This window comes from Plasmodium sp. gorilla clade G2 (assembly GCF_900097015.1).
Source record: "Plasmodium sp. gorilla clade G2 genome assembly, chromosome: 9".
Classification (NCBI taxonomy): domain Eukaryota; phylum Apicomplexa; class Aconoidasida; order Haemosporida; family Plasmodiidae; genus Plasmodium; species Plasmodium adleri (nom. inval.).
This window is the reverse complement of record NC_041701.1, coordinates 617,501-638,229: the sequence shown is the minus strand read 5'-3', so window position 1 is coordinate 638,229 and position 20,729 is coordinate 617,501. Positions and strand designations below refer to the sequence as shown.

General features: G+C 15.3%; 5 protein-coding genes across 5 annotated transcripts; 3 read left to right on the top strand and 2 right to left on the bottom strand.

Moving 5' to 3' along the window:
• Positions 1-1,051: 1,051 nt before the first annotated feature.
• On the bottom strand, positions 1,052-1,201 carry PADL01_0915900 (conserved Plasmodium protein, unknown function; the record flags this gene model as incomplete). Its single annotated transcript, XM_028681835.1, has 1 exon — positions 1,052-1,201. The coding sequence occupies one exon, from the start codon at positions 1,199-1,201 to the stop codon at positions 1,052-1,054; it is 150 nt and encodes a 49-aa protein (XP_028538173.1).
• Positions 1,202-6,636: 5,435 nt separating this feature from the next.
• On the top strand, positions 6,637-7,779 carry PADL01_0915800 (RNA-binding protein musashi, putative; the record flags this gene model as incomplete). The annotated part of the gene is made up of 1 exon (XM_028681834.1): positions 6,637-7,779. One exon carries the CDS (start codon positions 6,637-6,639, stop codon positions 7,777-7,779), a length of 1,143 nt encoding a protein of 380 aa, XP_028538172.1.
• Positions 7,780-9,479: 1,700 nt separating this feature from the next.
• On the top strand, positions 9,480-10,139 carry PADL01_0915700 (methyltransferase, putative; the record flags this gene model as incomplete). The annotated part of the gene is made up of 1 exon (XM_028681833.1): positions 9,480-10,139. One exon carries the CDS (start codon positions 9,480-9,482, stop codon positions 10,137-10,139), a length of 660 nt encoding a protein of 219 aa, XP_028538171.1.
• Positions 10,140-11,129: 990 nt separating this feature from the next.
• PADL01_0915600 (ubiquitin fusion degradation protein 1, putative) lies at positions 11,130-13,050 on the top strand (the record flags this gene model as incomplete). Its single annotated transcript, XM_028681832.1, has 9 exons — positions 11,130-11,178; positions 11,344-11,489; positions 11,617-11,722; positions 11,898-11,965; positions 12,076-12,205; positions 12,326-12,419; positions 12,563-12,665; positions 12,768-12,879; positions 12,968-13,050. The coding sequence occupies 9 exons, from the start codon at positions 11,130-11,132 to the stop codon at positions 13,048-13,050; spliced, it is 891 nt and encodes a 296-aa protein (XP_028538170.1).
• Positions 13,051-13,512: 462 nt separating this feature from the next.
• PADL01_0915500 (conserved Plasmodium protein, unknown function) lies at positions 13,513-20,652 on the bottom strand (the record flags this gene model as incomplete). Its single annotated transcript, XM_028681831.1, has 1 exon — positions 13,513-20,652. One exon carries the CDS (start codon positions 20,650-20,652, stop codon positions 13,513-13,515), a length of 7,140 nt encoding a protein of 2,379 aa, XP_028538169.1.
• Between the last annotated feature and the right edge of the window lie 77 nt (positions 20,653-20,729).

Here is a 20,729-nt window from a genome sequence, read left to right as displayed (position 1 = left end):
AAGAAATGTATGAGAAAAAAATTATAATATAAAAAATATATATTTTATTTATTTTGTTCATATGAAAATATAAATATAATTTATTTCTTTCTCAGAAGTTTTATTTATATATAAAACAGCTATTTAATAAAAATAAGAATATGTATACATATTATATATATAAAATATACATATATATAATATTTCCGAATGTATTTAATTTTTTATAAAAAGAACAAACAAGTTTTATTACAAAAGTTTAAAAGTAAACATATACTTATTAAATAAAATATAAATAATAAATAAATATCAAAATGTTTTATATTATTGGATTTTTTCCAAAAAAAAAAATAATAAATAAATAAAATAAAATAATAATATCATAAGTAATATATTTCAAAGCATTATAATATTATTATGTGATACATTTGTATATAAATAAATATATATATATATATATATATATATATATATATATATTTGTATAAATTTTATCTTGATTTTTTTTTTTTTCTTAATGGATTTTTTAATAACTTCAAAATGAATTATATGTTTTATATATTCAAATATATATTTTTTTTTCTTTTAAATAATATATTATATATATAATAATGTAACAACATATTATCACTATCATACTTGATACAAGGTGGCATATAATATTTTTATAATATATTTATATTTTACATTTATTTTAAAAAAATTTGCATATAAATATTACAACACAGTTTTATATAGAAATAATGAAAATTAAAAAATATATATATATATATATATATATATATATATAAAATGGTTATATTTTTTTATATATATTTCATTATATATAAATTTTCAAATTATATTCTTCATTTAACAAAGTTATTATATATTATATTATAATATTCCAAAAAAAAAAAAAAAAAAAAAAAAAAAAGAGTGAAGGCTTATAACAAAAATTTCCTTACGTTTCTTTTTCTTTCAGCATTTCCATTTAATATCTTTTCAGTTATTTGTTATATCCATGTGATTTCTATTGATCTTATTTATGAATTAAACTGTATACACATATTTCTTTTTCTTTTCTCTTTGATTATTCTGTTTTCTCTTTAAACACATTAATAACCATTGGAATAGCTTTAATAGCAAACATTATACCAGCCAATATTCTTATTTTATATTTAAATTCATTTAACAAAATATCCTTGGGTGATTCTTCCTTTTCGTTGTTTAATAAAAACATTTTTTTTTAAATTATTTTATAAATAAATAAATAAATATATATATATGTAAATATTTTAAAAAATATAAATATAATTTATTTATCTTTTTAATATATCTTTTTATATTTATATAAAATGGAACAATTGGAAAATGGATAATTTTTTTTTCCTTCTTATTTTCACAACATATATTAATATAAAATCATATATTAAAATTTAGCGATTAAACATTAAATAAATAAATATATATATATATTATTATATTTTTTTATTATTTTTTTTTTATATTATGTAATATTAACTTATATATATATATATATTAGGAAGAATGAGTAGGATGATTAATTGCACTTTAAAAAAAAAAAAAAAAAATTATAATATAATGTAATATAATATAATAAGTATAAAAAAATATATATATATAAAAATGTAAAATTATGTTATAATATATATATATATATTTATTTTTTCATATAATTTTTAATATATATATATATATATATATATATATTTTTACGCTTTAAAATTTCAAATGAATTTCCACAATAAGTTTCTTAATAATATATGTATATAAGTACACAGGTATTATATATATATATATATATATATATATATTTAATATATTCATTTTTATGTTTCCCCTTATATACTAGCTTTAAAAAAAAAATAAGGAAAAAATATATATATATATATATATATATATATATATATATATATATATATTTGTTAAATATTTCTGTAATATGTAATAATATACATTTTATTGTATTTCAATAAACAGGAAAAATATAATTATTTGAATTATTGATTAAAATATGAAGGAATAGAGAAATAAAATGTATGTATTGTTTGTATATAGAATAATACACATATATCATTTAAATAGAAAAATATATTTTCATTTTTTTTAAGATTTTAAAATGTGATGTATTGTTCTAATATATTACACAATCTCAATTGTGCTTGTTATGTTTTGTTTTTCTATTCTTCTACACATTACTAATTGTATTATATATAGCAGGAAAGAGTAATTAAAACATATATATATATATATATATATATAAGACGATTAAAAAACAAAAATAATTATATTCATTTAATTGAAAAAAAAAAAAAAAAAACTATGATCTTTAAATCTTTATGTCAATCATTTTTTCAAAATTATTTATTTTATTTTTTCCCTTTCTATATGTTATATATATATATATATATATATATTGGACATAAGAAAAAATTAAGTCAAACATAAATGTTTATTTTATAATAAGCAACCTTTTAATATTATATGTTGTGAAGATTATAATATGAAATTTTATTGAATATTCATATATATATATATATATATATATATATATATATATATATATATATTATTATATAACATGGGTAAATATTACTCACATGTTAAAAAAAAATATATACTTCCTCTTTTATATATAATAATTAATGTATTTTCTTATATTCATTTTTCAGTACATCTTAATATTACATGTATATACCTATATTGAACATTTAAGGTTATATTATTGTCATATTTAAAAAATGTTATAAAAATAAAATAAAGAAGTTGTGCATATATGTGTATCATTCATATATATATTATTATTTCATACGATATTAAAAGATACACCTATAAATAAATATATTTATATATATATAATTACATGTCTACATTCATATTAAAAGAAATGTTGAAAAAAAAAATATTTTTTTAAAAGATATATGTCAGTACCAATGATTATTATATAATTATATAAATATTTATTTATATATGTATTATTCATTTTTTTTTTTTTGTGTTTTTAAAAAAACATATTTATCTCATTTCCTATATTAACGATATTTTTATCTACAAAATTGTACCAAAAATAAAAAAAAGTCAAAAAAGAAGGGAAAAAAGAAGGGAAAAAAAAAAAGAAAAAAAAATTATTAAAATGATATATAAAAAAACTGCTGCGCATGCACCTCAAAAAGTTCATTATTGTCAAAATTGATAAAATTGAATTGTTACTTTTTTAAAATGTTTTATATAGAATTTATATTATATGAAGTTATTTTGTGTATTCGTTATTAAAATATTATATATATAAGAGCGTCATGTTTATATATATATATTATAAATATTATATCATCATTTTTCTATATAATTTTATATGAAAGGTATGATTTGTTATTAGAAAAATATATAGATATATGTATATATATATATATATATATATATATATATACAATTAAGGATTTTTAAAATAAATAATGTATGAAAAAAATAAAATAAAAATCAACAAGGACATATTAACTTTTTATATTTCATTAATAAATCTACTACTTAATAATTAAAATATTTTATTCATTCGTTTTTCTTTTATCTAAAATTTATATAATATGAGAAGGAAAGGAGTACTTTTAGAAGAAGTGCTACACGCAAAAGGTATTCATAAATAAAATATATATATAACATATATATTATAATATAAATATATGTATTATAAATAATATTTTATATATTCCATTTTTATTTATTCCTATATTTCTTTATTATATAATTATATCATACATATGATTTTATATATATATATATTATATTCATTTTTATAATTATGCTTAAAAAATATTTTTTTGATATCAATATAATAAATATTATTTATATTTTCTTATACGTATTTTAATTAGTATATGTATATTATATATATAATATATATATAATATCCAAAAAAGAAGAAAACAAAATTATAAATAAAAAGCATGCAACAAATAAAAATAAAAATTAAAGGAAGAAAAACATGCAACAGAAATATTGCATATATAAAAATTATATATATTATAATATTATTTATATTATAATTGTATAATATAATAATTATATATTAAATATATATATATATATATATATATATAAATTATAATGCGTATATTATATGTATGTATTATTTGATATAATATATAAATAAAGAACAAAATATTTCTTAAATTTTATATTAAAAAAAGAACCAAAAAAAAAAAAATAAAAATAATAAAAAAAAAGAATTCTTTTTTTTTTTTTTTTAATATATACAACATAAACAAAATATATATATAATTATATTCTATTGTCGATTTTAATTATATTTTCATTTTCCATATATTTTAATTTTATTTCGATTGTTGTTATTATGTAATAAAAGGAAGAAAGGAGTGTTTTTATTTTTAGAGTATTTTAAGAACTCTTAGAAATTATTGAATTAATGTTTTTATTATATGTTATTAAAATTTTCTTTTTCTATTTTCGTACAAGAACTTAAGAATTGTTTAAAATATATATTTATATATATATATAATATATTTATATGCATAATTAAAAAAAAAATATAAATATTAAAATATCTAAATAAAAAAAAAAAAATAATAAAATATTAAAAAAGAAAAAAAGAATGGGAATAATCTTATGAAATCCTTTTTTTTTTTTTGTTATTATTTATATATATATTTTTTATATATATCATTATATATTTATTATATATTAATTAATTAATTAATTAATTATATTTATATTTTAATATATATATTATATATTTATAATATTTGTTATATTTATTTATATATATAATATTGTTATATATATTATATATATATATTATTGAAATATATATTATACATATATAAATAATTATAAAATATAATATTTATATATTTATAAATATATTTTATATTTTATATATGAGTTATATTATATATTATAATATTTAACATATATGTATAATATATATATTTTATTATTTTTATTTATTTTTAATATACATTATATTTATTTTATATTAATATTATAAAAAAAAAAAAATATATTTTTTTTTATTTTTTTTAAAAAACAATATTTTTGTTATTTATATATATAATAATAAATATATATATATATATATTAATATATATTTTATATATAAATATATTATAATATAATTATTTATTATATAATTTTCTAAAAAATAATTACAATATAAAAAAAAAAAAAAATTTATAAAATTATGTTTTTCTTGTTTTAAGAATTTTTGAATTTATTTGAACTCTCTAATATATTTTTCTATTGTTTTCATTTTTTTTTTTTTAATATTTTTTTTAAACCTTAATATTTTATATGTTAATGGAAAGTAGTACTATTGAAAAAAAAGAAAAAAAAAAACGCAAATATATAAAAAGTAAAAAAAGCAAAAAAGCAAAAAAACAAAACCTTTTTTTTTTTAAATTTTTTTTTTTAAATTTATTTATATATATATTATATAAATATATTTATATAGAATTATAAATATTTTATTTTATATAAATATTTAGTTTGTTTATTTGTTATAATTTTATTAGTTTTTTTTTTTTTTTTTTAATATATATGAAAAAAAAATGTTTTGAAGATTTATTCTATATATATAATATATATATGTTTATATATATTTATATGTCATATGATAAATTAATGTAGTTTATATATATGTATATATATATATTTACGCTTCCTTTTTATGTATATGTTTTAAACATATAGTTTTATTTTTTTTTTTTTTTTTTTTTTTTTGCAAATAGTTGCTTCCATAATATTATGTGTATATATAATATATATTTATATATTATATACATTTTTTGTTTTTATTTTATTTTTTTTTTTTTTTGATACTTGTAAATATTATATATATATATAATATATATGTTTTAATATGAAGAAAGTAAACCACAATTAAGAATATATGATAGAAGCTTAAATTGCATTATATAGTAATATATTATTAACATATATATATAATTACATATATATATATATATATATATTTTTTTTTTTTACTGTTTTTTTTATATTTAAAACATTTTGTTTTGCGTATTAATATATGCTTATATAAACATATACACAGGATTAACACACATATTATTATTATTATATATATATATATGGGTGATATTACGATTATATAATTATTGTTTTATGGCATACACATATAAATTTTTCTGTATTTATATTTTATATAAAAAAATATAATTTAAAATTAGATTGGAAAAAAAAAGAATTGAAGAAAAAAAAAAAAATAAATAAAATAAATAAATAAATAATAATAATAATAATATATATATTCATATAGCTTAAACAGAAAAACAAACGTTTAATAAATTGAGTCGCATTTAACAAATTATATATTAAACTTCCTTTCCGTTATATTTATATTCTTATATAATTATTAATATTTTTGTTTTATTATTTATATATATATATATATATATATATTTTTTTTTTTATTTTAAATTTCATTATTATTATTATCCTATTAATTATTTATTTATTAATATCTTAATTGATTGTTTTTTTTTATTTTTATTTTTATTATTATTTTTTTTGAACTTGATTTTATTTTATTTTTTTTGATTATTATTTTTTTTTGATTATTATTTTTTTTTATTATTTAATTTTATTTTTAAAAAAATTTTGAAAAAAAAAAATTAAAAAAAAATGACATCAGAAGAGAATATTAATTATAATTCAAATAATTCAAATGAAAATTCAGCAGAGGATAAAAAGAGTGTTGAGGAACATAATATAGACGATAAATCTTTAAGGGATGAAGATAATAAATCTATAAAGGAAGATACTAATAATAATAATAATAATAGTAGTAATAATAACAATAGTATATCTATAAAGGGAGATGAAGAAGAACATGATGAAAAATCATTAGGAGAAGATAATAAATCAGAAAAGGATGATGAATCAGAAGCAGAAAAATTAAGAAGACTTATAGCACCTTTATCAAAAGAACAGTTGATTGATATATTAGCTACTTCTGCTTTAATACATGAAGATATAAGAGAAAAATGTAATGAGGCAGTAGCTTCTTCTCCTTCAACTAGACGTTTGATGGTAAGAAATATTCCATTCAGTACTAGGGATGAACAATTTTTGAAATATTTTGAAAGTTTTGGTGAAATTGAAGATGGAATAATAGTTAGAGAAAAAGAAGGTAGATCAAAAGGATATGGTTTTGTTACATTTAAGTATGTGGAGTCAGTTCAGAAATGTTTGAAGAGTAGTCATACATTGGATAATAAAGAATTACAAGTACGTTTAGTTGCTGATCCTTTTACTGATCATTATCAAAATAAATTATTTGTAAGAAACTTATCTCAAAAAACAAATGTAGCTACATTACGTTCCATTTTTGAAAAATACGGGAAATTAGAAGAATGTGTTATTATACATGACAATGAAGGTAAATCCAAAGGATATGGCTTTTTAACCTTTTCTTCTCCAAGAGAAGCTTTTAAAGTTATGCAACAACCTGAACGTATTATAGATAATAGGGTAGTTTTCTTACATTTTGCCGTTTCACAAAATTTTAAAAAATATCAAAATAATCAAAATTATGTAAAAAAAAATCAAAATTTTAATTATTATCAAAAAAATAATTTAAATAACAGAAACAATTTTGTAAGAAGAACACCAATGTATCATCATGAAAATGAAGCTCCAAATACATTTAACTATCCTGTATCTTTTGTTCCGAATGTTTATACCAATGTTCCACATGGTTATCAACTTAATTACCCTGGTAATATAGATTCCTTCAATGCTTTTTATAACAATCCGAGATATTAATATTTTACATGACAAAAATAAATGATTTTTTTTTTTTTTTTTTTTTTTTTTTTTTCAATACTTATTTTAGCTATGTGGCCATATTGTAAATATATGCACATATATATATATATATATATATATATATATAATTAATACGTATATATTTATATAACTTTTCATATATTATTTATTTATTATATGTATATTTATTATTTTATAAGTATTATATATATGTTATATAAGCATATATATATATAATATATATATATATATATTAATACTCATTTTTGTTTTAATTAATTTCATCATATTTATTATATAAAATATGCACATTTTTTTTTTTTTTTTTTTTAAAAAAAAAACCTGACTTGTGCATAATTTTTTATTTTGTCTTTTTATTTTTAATATATATATATATATATACATTATTTTTTTTATTTATTTTTTTTTTTTTTTCTAAATAATATTATTTTATTGATATATATAGTATATATAAATTTATATATCCATATATTTATAATAAATATATATAAAATATTTATGGAAAAAAATAAAAATTGTCTTAATACTTATAAAATATACATTTATATGCATATATAATATATACATATTTTTTCTTATTTATATATAAAATATGTGTATAATTTAAAAAACAAAAATTTTGACTAATATTTTGGAAAAACTTAAATCTATATTTTTTAATATAACTTGTTTTTATAAAAAAAAAAAAAAAAAAAAAAAAAGAAATATATACATATATATATTTATATATATATATATATATATTTATAATATATGTATATTTTGTTTTGTTTTCTTTTTTTTTTCTTTTGGAGTTCAAGGAATAATTCTTCATTTAATTTTTTGAAAATTTCAAAATAGAGAATAATTTGTTCTTCTTTTTAATATCCATATAATGTTTATACACTTTTAACGTATAAATATATTTATAATTATGGTCTGAATTCAATTTTTTTTCTTTTTTTTTTTAATATGATTTTAATATTTAAATGTTACCAAAACAAGGTGTTAATAATATATTTGTCTTTTTTTTTTTTTTATCTAATTGTTACTTAACATTTTATATCATGGAATTTTTTTTTATAAAAAAAAAAAATATTATTTTAATTCTAATACCAGATTGAATAAGAAATAACTATGTATATATATATATATAATTAATGGCATATTAATTAATATATCAATTAATATAATTCTATTAACTCCTATAAATATAATATAGTAAAAAATTAAATATATCCTTTTATAATATATATTATGTCATTCAAATATAATTGTTTTTTTTTTGTTTTTCCAAATAATATGTAACGGGGCTTCATATCATGTAATAAAAAATATATATATATATATATATTATATATAATTATTATAACAAAAAATTTTAAATCCTTAAATTTTGTAGAAAACATATATATATAATATATATTTATTTATTTATATATTTATAATATTACTTAAATAATCTTTAAAAGGAATATGAATTCTTAATTTTATAAAAGTATGTAGTAAGTATTTTTAGGGTGATAATATATAATCCTCCAAAAATAACATAAAATTAATAAAAATATATGTAATATATATTATTTATATATAATATAATATGATATAGCAATAAAAAAAAAAAAAATAATAAAATAAACATATTTATATTAATTTTATTTAAAATATTATATATATTCATATTAATTACTAGAAGTATGGTTTCTTCTGAATTGCATAAATTAAGTTATTGGGAGGAAATATATAAAAATGAAAAGAAAAACTATGAAGAATCAAATATTGAATTAGAAGAATGGTTTGAAGAAAACTGTGATAAAATAATGAATTGGATTGATAATAAATTTAGTCAGAATGAACAAAAGAAAAATATAAGTATCCTTGATATTGGATGTGGTAATGGTTTATTTTTATATAAATTATATGAGAAAGGATTTATGAATTTATATGGTTTCGATTTTTCTTCCACAGCTATAGAACTAGCCAAAATATTATTTGCGAATAGTTCTATACATGTAGAAGTTATGGATATATGTTTAATAGACAAAGAAATACATAATTCTAAATTAAATAAAAATTATAATTTAATAAATGATAAAGGTACATTTGATGTATTCTTTATGAATAATAAAACAAATGAATATTTTAAACAGATTTCATATTTTTTACAAACTGATACTTTTTTTTGTATAACATCATGCAATGCTTGCAAGGATGAATTATTAGAAATAGTAAATGAATTCAATAATAATAATTTAAAGATTGCATTAGTATTAATAGATGAAATATTTTATGAAACTATAACATATGCTGGTATTAAGGGACAGCTTATAACTACTTTAATTTTTAAATGTAAATAAGAGTTTAATTTACAAATTATATTTTTTGGCAATGATATATAATTTTTCATATCTTAGTAATACTTAATTATAATATTAAGAGGATATACCACTTTACACATATTGTATATATGTTAATTGAAGACATTATTAAGAGAACATATAATATAATATATATATATATATATATATAATCATAATTAATATTTTAATATATTAACATTTTATTGTTCTTTTTTTTTTTTTTTTTTTTTTTTTTTTTTTTTTTTTGTTGCTGTGCTACTTTAGAATCCTTGTTGTATGCATAATTTAATTACATGTTATCTTTCATGAATATATTTTAAAGAAATTATTTCATCTTATAATTCTCCTAAAAATTTGAGCATATTGACGTGTAATACTTTTTGTTTAAATGAAATAAATATATAAAAACATTTAGAACTGTTTTATAATATTATATATATATTTTATGTACTATATTGAATAATTTCATTATAGTTTTATAAAATATTGATGAAGTTTATATAAATAAATCTATATTAATATATACATATAATATTACACATGTTTATAAAAAAAAAAAAAAAAAAAAATTATAATTATACTGAAAACTTAATCAAATGAATTGAAAATAAAAAGGAAGAAAAAACAAAAAATTAAAAAAACCTTCGTTTCCTTTTTTATTTTACTATATTTATTGTGTAATAATAATTTTTAATATATTATTGTTATATATATAAATATATATATATCTTATATATATACATGTATATTACATAAATCTGAAATATTTCATTAAATGTGATTTATTGTTTCTATTTTTTTTTTGATGAAATATTCATTTTTCTTTTTTAATGTTTGAAACTTATTGATATATTAATCACTTTATGAAAATGAATTATAATATATATATATAATTTATATTTATTTATGATATATTTGTAAAATAAATAACTAATATGTAAAATTAATATATAGGTAAAATGTGGATATATATTAAAGTATAATAAAATGTTTAGGATTTTGCTTTATATACTCTTGATCTGCTTATATACTATAAGTATGTTAAAAAAAAAAAAAAAAAAAAAAAAAAAAAATGAAATAATATGTATTTAAAATGAAAAATTTATAATCCTTATATTATATTTCAAATAGGGAAATAAATATATACATATATATATATATATATATATATATATATATATATATTTTTGTTTATATGTAGACCTGATTTATGCTAAAAGAATAACAGGGAAATCTTATGTGACGAACCATCTAGCCAAAGGAATATTAAATAGAACAAGAAAGCCTTATTCGAATATATTTACAAGACTGAAAAATTATACTCTGAAGTCTATATATAAAACGAAGGTTATAATAGAAAGAAAAAGAAATATATGTTTAACATCAGACGCACAAATTAAATTATGTACGTATATTACATTTTAAATATTAATTATATTATATATATATAATATAATTTTTTTTATATTTATAGCTTTTATCCTATGTTAATGATTTAAATAATATAAATTTGGCAAATGACAAAAATGAATATTATTTAATTACATTACCTTTATGTGAAAAATTCAACCCATTTGTTGGTAAATAAATAAATAAATAAATAAATATATATATATATATATATATATATATATATATATATATATATATATATATTTATATAATTGTTTACATTTGAACAATCTAATAAATTTAATTGTTTTGTTTTGAGGGATATATATTTGTTGGTCCATTTTTTTTTTTTTTTTTTCTCAGGCACCTTTTGCCACAATAATATACAATATAGTGATAAGGCATCTTTACCAATATTTATATACGACATAGTAATACCTAAAAAATATAAAAAAAAAAAAAAAATATAAATATTAATACATATATGTCTTTTATTTTTTGAGTATATATTATATTTTTCCATTTTATTTTCTCTGCTCAGCTATTAAATAAACACATTGAAGTTCCCTGGAATTTCGTTATAGAAAAAGTTAATGTAAAGTCTTCTGAAAATTATAAAAATGTGTGTATGCCAAATATAACCCTTTTCGACAATTACAAGAATATTAATAGTAATAATAAAAATAAATCATTTCATATATATATATATATATATATATATATATATAATAAACAAATAAATGTATAACACATTTTAATTATATTATTATTTTCAATTTTTATATGTTAAGACCTTAGCAGAGTTTTTATTAATGTTCTTGATTTCAAGGCCAAAAAGAATTTCATCTTTCTGCCCACATGGGTAATGAAAACTTTAGACTTGAAGTAAGATGAATTACAATGTTGTAAAATATTATATGTAAAGTGATAAATTTTATATGTTGAGAAATATATATTATTGAAATATTTAAAAAATAAATTATTAAAATAAATATATATATGTATATTTTTTTTTATTCCTTGATTAGTTGTTTTGATGTGATTAGACTTAGATTTGTTAAACTGGAAACAGCTTCAAGTGTCGTGTTACAGCCTCATCAAAAGAAATTTTTTGACTTGGAGAATCCAAAGGTAAAATAAATAATATACATATATATATATATATATGTATATATATATATATATATGTATATACATATACATATACATATTATATGTATTAAATTTTTTAAGAAAATATTGGAAGAAAAGTTGAGATATTATTCATGTCTTACAAGAAATAGTACAATTTCTATAAAACACGACGATATTGTTTATTACTTTGACGTTATAAGAATAGACTCAGGTAACCTACACAAAATATATCATAAATAAATAAATATATATACATATATATATGTTTGTTTCCTTATTTATACTATTTTATTTTTTAGAAAAGAAAAAGAATACAGAAGTGGCTTCTATTCAAGATGCCGATGTCATATTTGATTTTGTAAAAGAGAAATATAATAGCTAAAAGTGAAATATACATATAAGTTTATATATTAATTTTATCTTTTATTTATTTATTTATTTATTTATTGTTTTATTTTTTATTTTTTTCATGTGAACATTAATTGTTTCATTTATTTTTAAACATTTCTAATAATTTTAATTAAACAATATATTCAAATGTCTTTTTGTATACATAATGTTTATCCAATGTAAATATAATATAAAATAAAAAATTAAGATATTACATACACAAAAAAAAAAGAAAAAAAATATAAATTAGATGAATACAAATTATCGGTTATTTAATTGTAAAATATATAAAAAAGGGATATTATATATATTAATTTATTTACATATCACAGAATTGAGGGAAGAAAAAAAAAAAAAAGAAAAAAAAATATATATATATCAAAACGAACATATACATATATATACATATATATATATATATATATATATATACACCATATATACCTTATATGTGTCATGCTTCACATGACTTACATAAGAACTCATTATTGTGGAGACACTTCAAATGATATAAATGATTACAAAAAAAGAATACAAGCGTGTTTTTTTTATTTGCTTCCTTATGTGTATTTGAATTAATATATACATTATTCAAACATAAGGAGCAGAAAGAAGAAATATTTGAAATGTATTGATTATTATTTATATCTTCATAAAGATAAACATTTGATGATATTTTTCTTTTTTGTATATTATATTTATGTTTTTCATTTTGATTGTGATTGTGTTGTTGTGTATCATTATTATTATCATATTCATCAAAATAGATACTGGTATCTGAATTTTTTTTGTTAATTTCTGTTTTGTTATTTGTATTATTTAGAAAATAGAAATCATTGATATCTATTAAGTTAACTTCATTTTTTTTGATGTCTGTTTTCATATGTCCATTATATATAGTATATCCTTTTTTTTTCATATTATTTAAGAAATTAAATATTGACTTTTTATTATTTAATAATATATTGTTATAATTATCACATAATTCATTTTTATAAAAGCACTGTTCTAATAAATATGTTAATGTGAAATAATTCATATGATGATTAATATTATTATTTAAATAATTCTGTAAAATTTTTGTATCACAATTATATTTATGTAATTTGTTTTTTATATATTTATTATTATTATTATTGTTATATATATATAACATATTATATTTTTTGTTTTGTATATATTTCATATCTTTTTTACCTAACATATTAGAATTTATATATTTTTTTTTTCTTTGTGATATGATATAATTATTATTATTTTTTATTTTTTTATTTTTTTCTTCTTTTATATTTTTTATCATATAATGTTGATTATTATATAATTCTATCATTATTTGTTTATCATAAAAGGAATACTCTGAATTGTTATTTATATATTTTTCTATAATATAATCAATACTATTAAATGATTTATTTTTTTCATCCAATGTATCGTTTATATTCAAGCTCATATCATCATCATATGTGTTGAATATATTATTATCATCTTTATTTTTTAAATTTAAAATATGTTTATAAATAACAATATTATGATAAATCATAAATAATTTTTTATATATTTTTTTTTTGCATAAGTATTTATTAACTTTAAATATAAATTCATTATCAATATATTTTATTATTTTATATTTTTTATTAAATGCAAATTTTTTATGTTCCTTAATTTTATTTTTAAAAGACAATGTATCTTCATTATAATTATTTGATTCTCCTTTATTATATAATATATCATCATAATTTATAAAAGCATTATTGTTATTATCTTCATAATATTTTTCTATAACTATTGTATTCTCATGGTTGTTTAATTTTTTCATAACATCATAATCATTATGATAATAATAATTATAAATATTATTATAAATATTGCTATGATTATTATTAATATTATTATTATTCATATTATTATTCTTTTCTGTTTTATTTTTATAATTATCTATTTTATATAAGCCATAGGTATCCTTCTTCATACTATTATTAAAATAATCTGATGATCCCAAATAAAATTTAATCCTTCTTTTTATACGTTCGTCATATATCTTAATGTTATGATGTATCATAATATAAAATATTTTAAAATAATTATTTAACTTCAAGAAGATTTGTAGAGCTCTATTTATATATCCAAATTTTAAATAAACTAAAGCTTTAATATGTAGAAAAAACTGCATCTTTCTATTTATATTCTTTCTTTCGTTATTTTGAACAATATTAAAAAGGCTCTTTAATTGTTGTTTATCTTCTTCATTATCTTTATCATTTAATAAATGTTTATATATCAAAGAAACGTATTTATTTTTAAAATAGAACATACGTTTTTTTCTATTACGATTATTAAATAATTTATCTTTCTTATTAATTATAAAATTATTTTTGCATAAAATATATGAAAGAATATGATTCTTTTTTTGTTCTTCTATTACATTTGAAGATGTATTCTTATTAATAGAATTATCATTATTATTATTATTATTACATATTATTTTTTCATCCTTTTGAATTTTATTTTTATCTACACACAATATATTGTGTATATCTGAGTTCTTCATATTTGAAATAAGCATGTCGGTCTTTATATTATTGTCATTACATTCTACTGTTTGATCATTTGAGTTGTTATTAATAGTTTGCATATCCTTCTTTTTAAAGGTTAAAATGTTTTCTTGAGTTGTATATAAATAATTAAAAAAGTATATAAAAAATAGAACTTGTTTAAAATGTATATATTTATAATATTTGTTAATAAATTTTTCTAGATATAATGGATCAAATATAAACATTAAAAAAATTATTAGATTTATATATTTTCTAAGATAATCTTCATCTTTTATATTTTTCAAATAATGATATAGAAAATATGGTTTCTTTTTTAATTTTTTTATAATTATATGTGGATAAAAAAGATATTCTTGATTATTTTTCTCTTTTATATTTATAATTAATAACAATTTAACTGTTTTTTTTAAATTTAATTTACATAGTTTTATAACATATTTATGAATAATTTCTTTGACAACATTACAATTACATTGTTTTAAATATATGAATACTTTTTCGTTTTTTATATTTAATAACATTTTTATAATCTCCATTTTTTTCATATTATCACATTGATTTTCGAAGTAATCAAATGTATTGAATGAGGTATCTTGAGAGATGTGACTATTATCATAAGCATTTTTATTTATTTTACAAATGTATCTATAATTTGTATTTATATAATTATTACTATTATTATTATTATTATTATTGTTTTCATTTGGATTATTTCCATTTTGATCTTTAATATTTTTCTGGTATTTTTTACGATTCATATTAAATATTTTTTCATCCTTTTCATTTTTTTTTAAATGTTCTTTATTTGTTTTTTTAACATATGTTAAATTATTCTTATTGTTTGAATTACTCATGTTTATAGAACAATACTTTCTATTAATATTATTATTATTATTATCATTTTTATTATGGCAACAACAAAAAGAAGAATTACTCTCTATAGAATTATCACAAATATTATTATTATTGATAATATTTGGATGTATATATTGTTGTTGTTTTCTTTTTTGAATAGTATAAAATTCTTGACCAACAATGTTTTTAAATCTACAATTCGTATCAGAATTATAATTTATATAGTTTTTTTTTTGTTTATTTTCTTTTGTTTCCTTATTTTTTATATTAATTATATTATTCAAGTGTATTTTTTTTCTTATTGTATTTATTATTTTTTGCTTTTCTTCAAAATTTAATGTTTTCTTCTTGACAGATAATAATTCTGAATCATTATTTAAACAGTCTTTAAAAAAACATTCAATATGTTTAAAAGTAATAATATCAAAATGAAAGAAAATATATAATAATATATCTAAAAGGATTTTTTTTTCAGCGTTACTAAAAATAATCTTTATAGGATATTCTTTAGCTTGCGAAGAAAAACAAAATGGAGATGAAGAACAAGAAAAAGAATAATGTAAACACTTTTGTTTATAATAATATTTTTTTTTATTAATGTTTAAATTATTATAATTCTTTTTAAAACTATTACAATTATTTATTAGATTACAATAATTATTAATATTTCTATTATTACTACTACTATTTATTTTAATATTTATATTTTTTAATTTATCATATATTTTTTTTTTTTTTTTATATAATAAATAATTCCTTTTATATATTTTCTTTATTTTATCACGGCAATTTAATGTATAATGATATAAATTATAATAATTTTTTAATCTATTTTTTATAAATAGAAAATTATCTTTTAATAAATATATTATATGTTTAGTCAACATATATATATTTAAATCCTCGCTAGAAGAACTTTCAAATATTTTTTTAAATTCATAAATACTTGTGTATAACAAAAAAACCAGAAATTTATTAAATATATTTTTTGTAAAAAAAAAGAAATTTTTTTTTTTTTCATTTCTTTGACTTTTCTCATTTTTTTTTATATGTTTATTATAATATTTTTTATTTTTTTCATACATTTCAAATTTTTTTTTTTTTTCACTGTTTTTTTCTACCTCTAATATTAAATTATGACGTTCTTTTTTTTTTTTTTTTTTAATATTTATTGATAAATTCTCTTCTTTTTGCACACAAAAAGGGCTTATTATTTTATCACAATGATAATAATAATTATTATTATTTTTATTATTATGATTATTTTTATTATTATTATTATTATTTTTTTTATTATTTATTATTTTTTTTTTATTATTTCTCTCTTCTGCAATTATACTTATATTATGATAATATTTTATTACATAAAATATTATATATAACATACTTTTAATTTTATTTTTTTTTCTTATTAAGGTAATATATTTTATTTGTCGATTTATAATATTATCACTTTGTTTGATATGAACCTGCTCAATTTCATTTTTTTCTATTTTTAATTTAAAATTAATTTTTATATTTATTTTTTTTTTTTTTTTCACTCTTATTGTATTATTATATGCTTCCTTTTCATTGTTTGTCATTAAACTATTGGTTGTAAGAAATGTCGTTCGATTTATATTATAACTTGCGTGTTTGATTTTTTTTCTTTTTTTCTTTTTGTTGACACATTCATATTGTTTATTTTGAAGAGCATATTTTTTTAGCATTGTGTAATATAATGAAATGACATATAATTTATTATGAAGGAAAAATATTTTTATAATATCATAGATAATCTTTTCTTTATTATTTAAATATTTATACATGTTAATAAATATATTAGCAGCTATAAAATATTTTTTATTTTTACACAAATTAACAATTAACTTAAACACTATATTAGTTAATTCTTTTTTTTTTTTTTTATTTTTTTTATTTTTTCTTAATTCATTTAAAATAATATAGAAGTAATTCTTTTTATAAATGCTCAAATTTTTTTTTTTTATCATCATATTTTTTTTATATATAAAATTTTTATCTTTTCCTTCTAACATGATAAGTTCATAAAATATTTCTTTGATAGACTGGGGTCGAAATTCTATAAATGTATTATTGATAGAAGAATATATAAATAAAGAAAACTGATGATTATTTTTTTGGGTGGACGATATTTTATTAAATAAATAAGATTTATTATTTATAACACAATATTGTAATATATTATTACATGGTCTTCTATTTTTTATATTATTTTTAAAAAAATTGTAAAAATTATCTTCTTCCTTTGTATTTGTTTGGTTTGTATGATTCGTATTGGTTTCTTTAATATGAATATTATTATTACAAGAAATATTTTTAATTTTTTTTTCGAAAAATATAATATTATCGCTACAATTATTATTTGTATTTACATTATGATCTTCATTTTTTTCAAATTCTTTATGTATCAAATGGTTATTATTATATAATTTATTAACACTACAATTATTTATATTTTCCACATTTATATTGTCCATATTTATATTGTCCTTATATATATTTTCTCCTGCAACATTAATTTTGTCTTTCTCATTTTTTTCTTTTCTTTGAAATATTCTCATTTTCTTTTTGTGTAACATAAAATTGTTGAGGGTTAATATATAATGTTCAATAAATTTCTTTTTTTTTAAATGCTCATAATTTGTAAACATATTTGAAATATATGTATCCATATTAAAACATATGACTGATAAAAAAAAATCATTTTTTAATAGAATATAATTGGTATCATATAATATATTTATACTTAAAATATAATTGTCTAAATAGAAATCTTTTAAAATAGATACTTTCTCAATACCATTTATATTATGGATTTTTATAATTTTTATATTTTTTTCCTTTGCAATAATATATACTCCTTTTTGGGTGCTACAACAAATATGAACAGAAAAAAAATTGGGCCACATTTTTTTAATTACATATAAAAGGTTTTCATATATACCATGATAATTATTTTTATAACAATGGATTAATTTATTCTTTATATTGTCATTTATGTTATCACTTGTTTTGTTATCACTTTTTTTGTTATATTCGTCTATTTCTTTTCCAACTCCTATATAATTTTCTATATATGAAAATTTTTTTTTATCCATGTTCCTACTTAAAATATCAATAAACTTCATTTGAGCAATTTTTGTCTTGTCAAAAAAATTGATAACAAAAAGAGATAGAGGAGTACATATAAATATATAACATTCATACCAATAAATATTTAAAATATTATCATCTTTAAATAAAAGAACACTATTTATATGATACTCATAAATATATATTATAGAAACTGTTTTTTTATTTGTTAATACACATATATTATTATTATTTTTATTATTATTGTAATATGGATTTATACAAAAGGTTGTTAAATTTTTTATATTATATTTAATTATTTCATTTGATATAATAGAATTTATTATGTTCTCCTTTTTATTATTCACGTTGAGTTTTTTTTTTTTTTTTTTTCCCTTTCTTCTATTGTTTAATTTATTGTATGTAAAATCTACAAGTAAATTGTCATACTGTGGATCATTATTATAATCTTTATTATTATAAATATATTCTTTCTCATATATGTTATCAGATATATGTATCATCACATTTTTATGTCTTCCTTTATTTATAACATTATTTTTTAAATTAATAATATACAGATTATCCATATTATCCATGAAAAAAATAATATTTTCTTTACAATTCATACACAAATTTTTTATCAAATTATTAGTTACTTTTCTTGAAACAATATGATTATATGTATGATCTAATATGCTAATGATTCCATTAGACCATGTAACTAAAAATAGAGATTCATATATATATATACTTGTAATATAAGAATCATTATAAAATGGTAATAAATGTAAATTTTTTCTTTTACAACTATTGATATTATTATTATTAAAAACATATTTAGAATTATTCTCATATAATTTATTTCTTATAATTTTCTTTATATTAATATAAATATAATTATTCTTTAACTTGTTATATTTTTCATATCTTATAAATTTCCTAATATTTAAACATCTATGATGATACATTCCTTTCTTCCTTTTCCTTCTTTTTCTTCTTCTATAACATTTAACAACATTTATATTATTCTTACAATGTTTTGATGATACAGAAAAAAAAGATAACATATTATTTTGTATATTTGTCATCTTTATTATATGTGCGGCAATTATATGGAATCAACAAATAAAACAAACGAAGAAACAAAATCAAAAAAAAAAAAAAA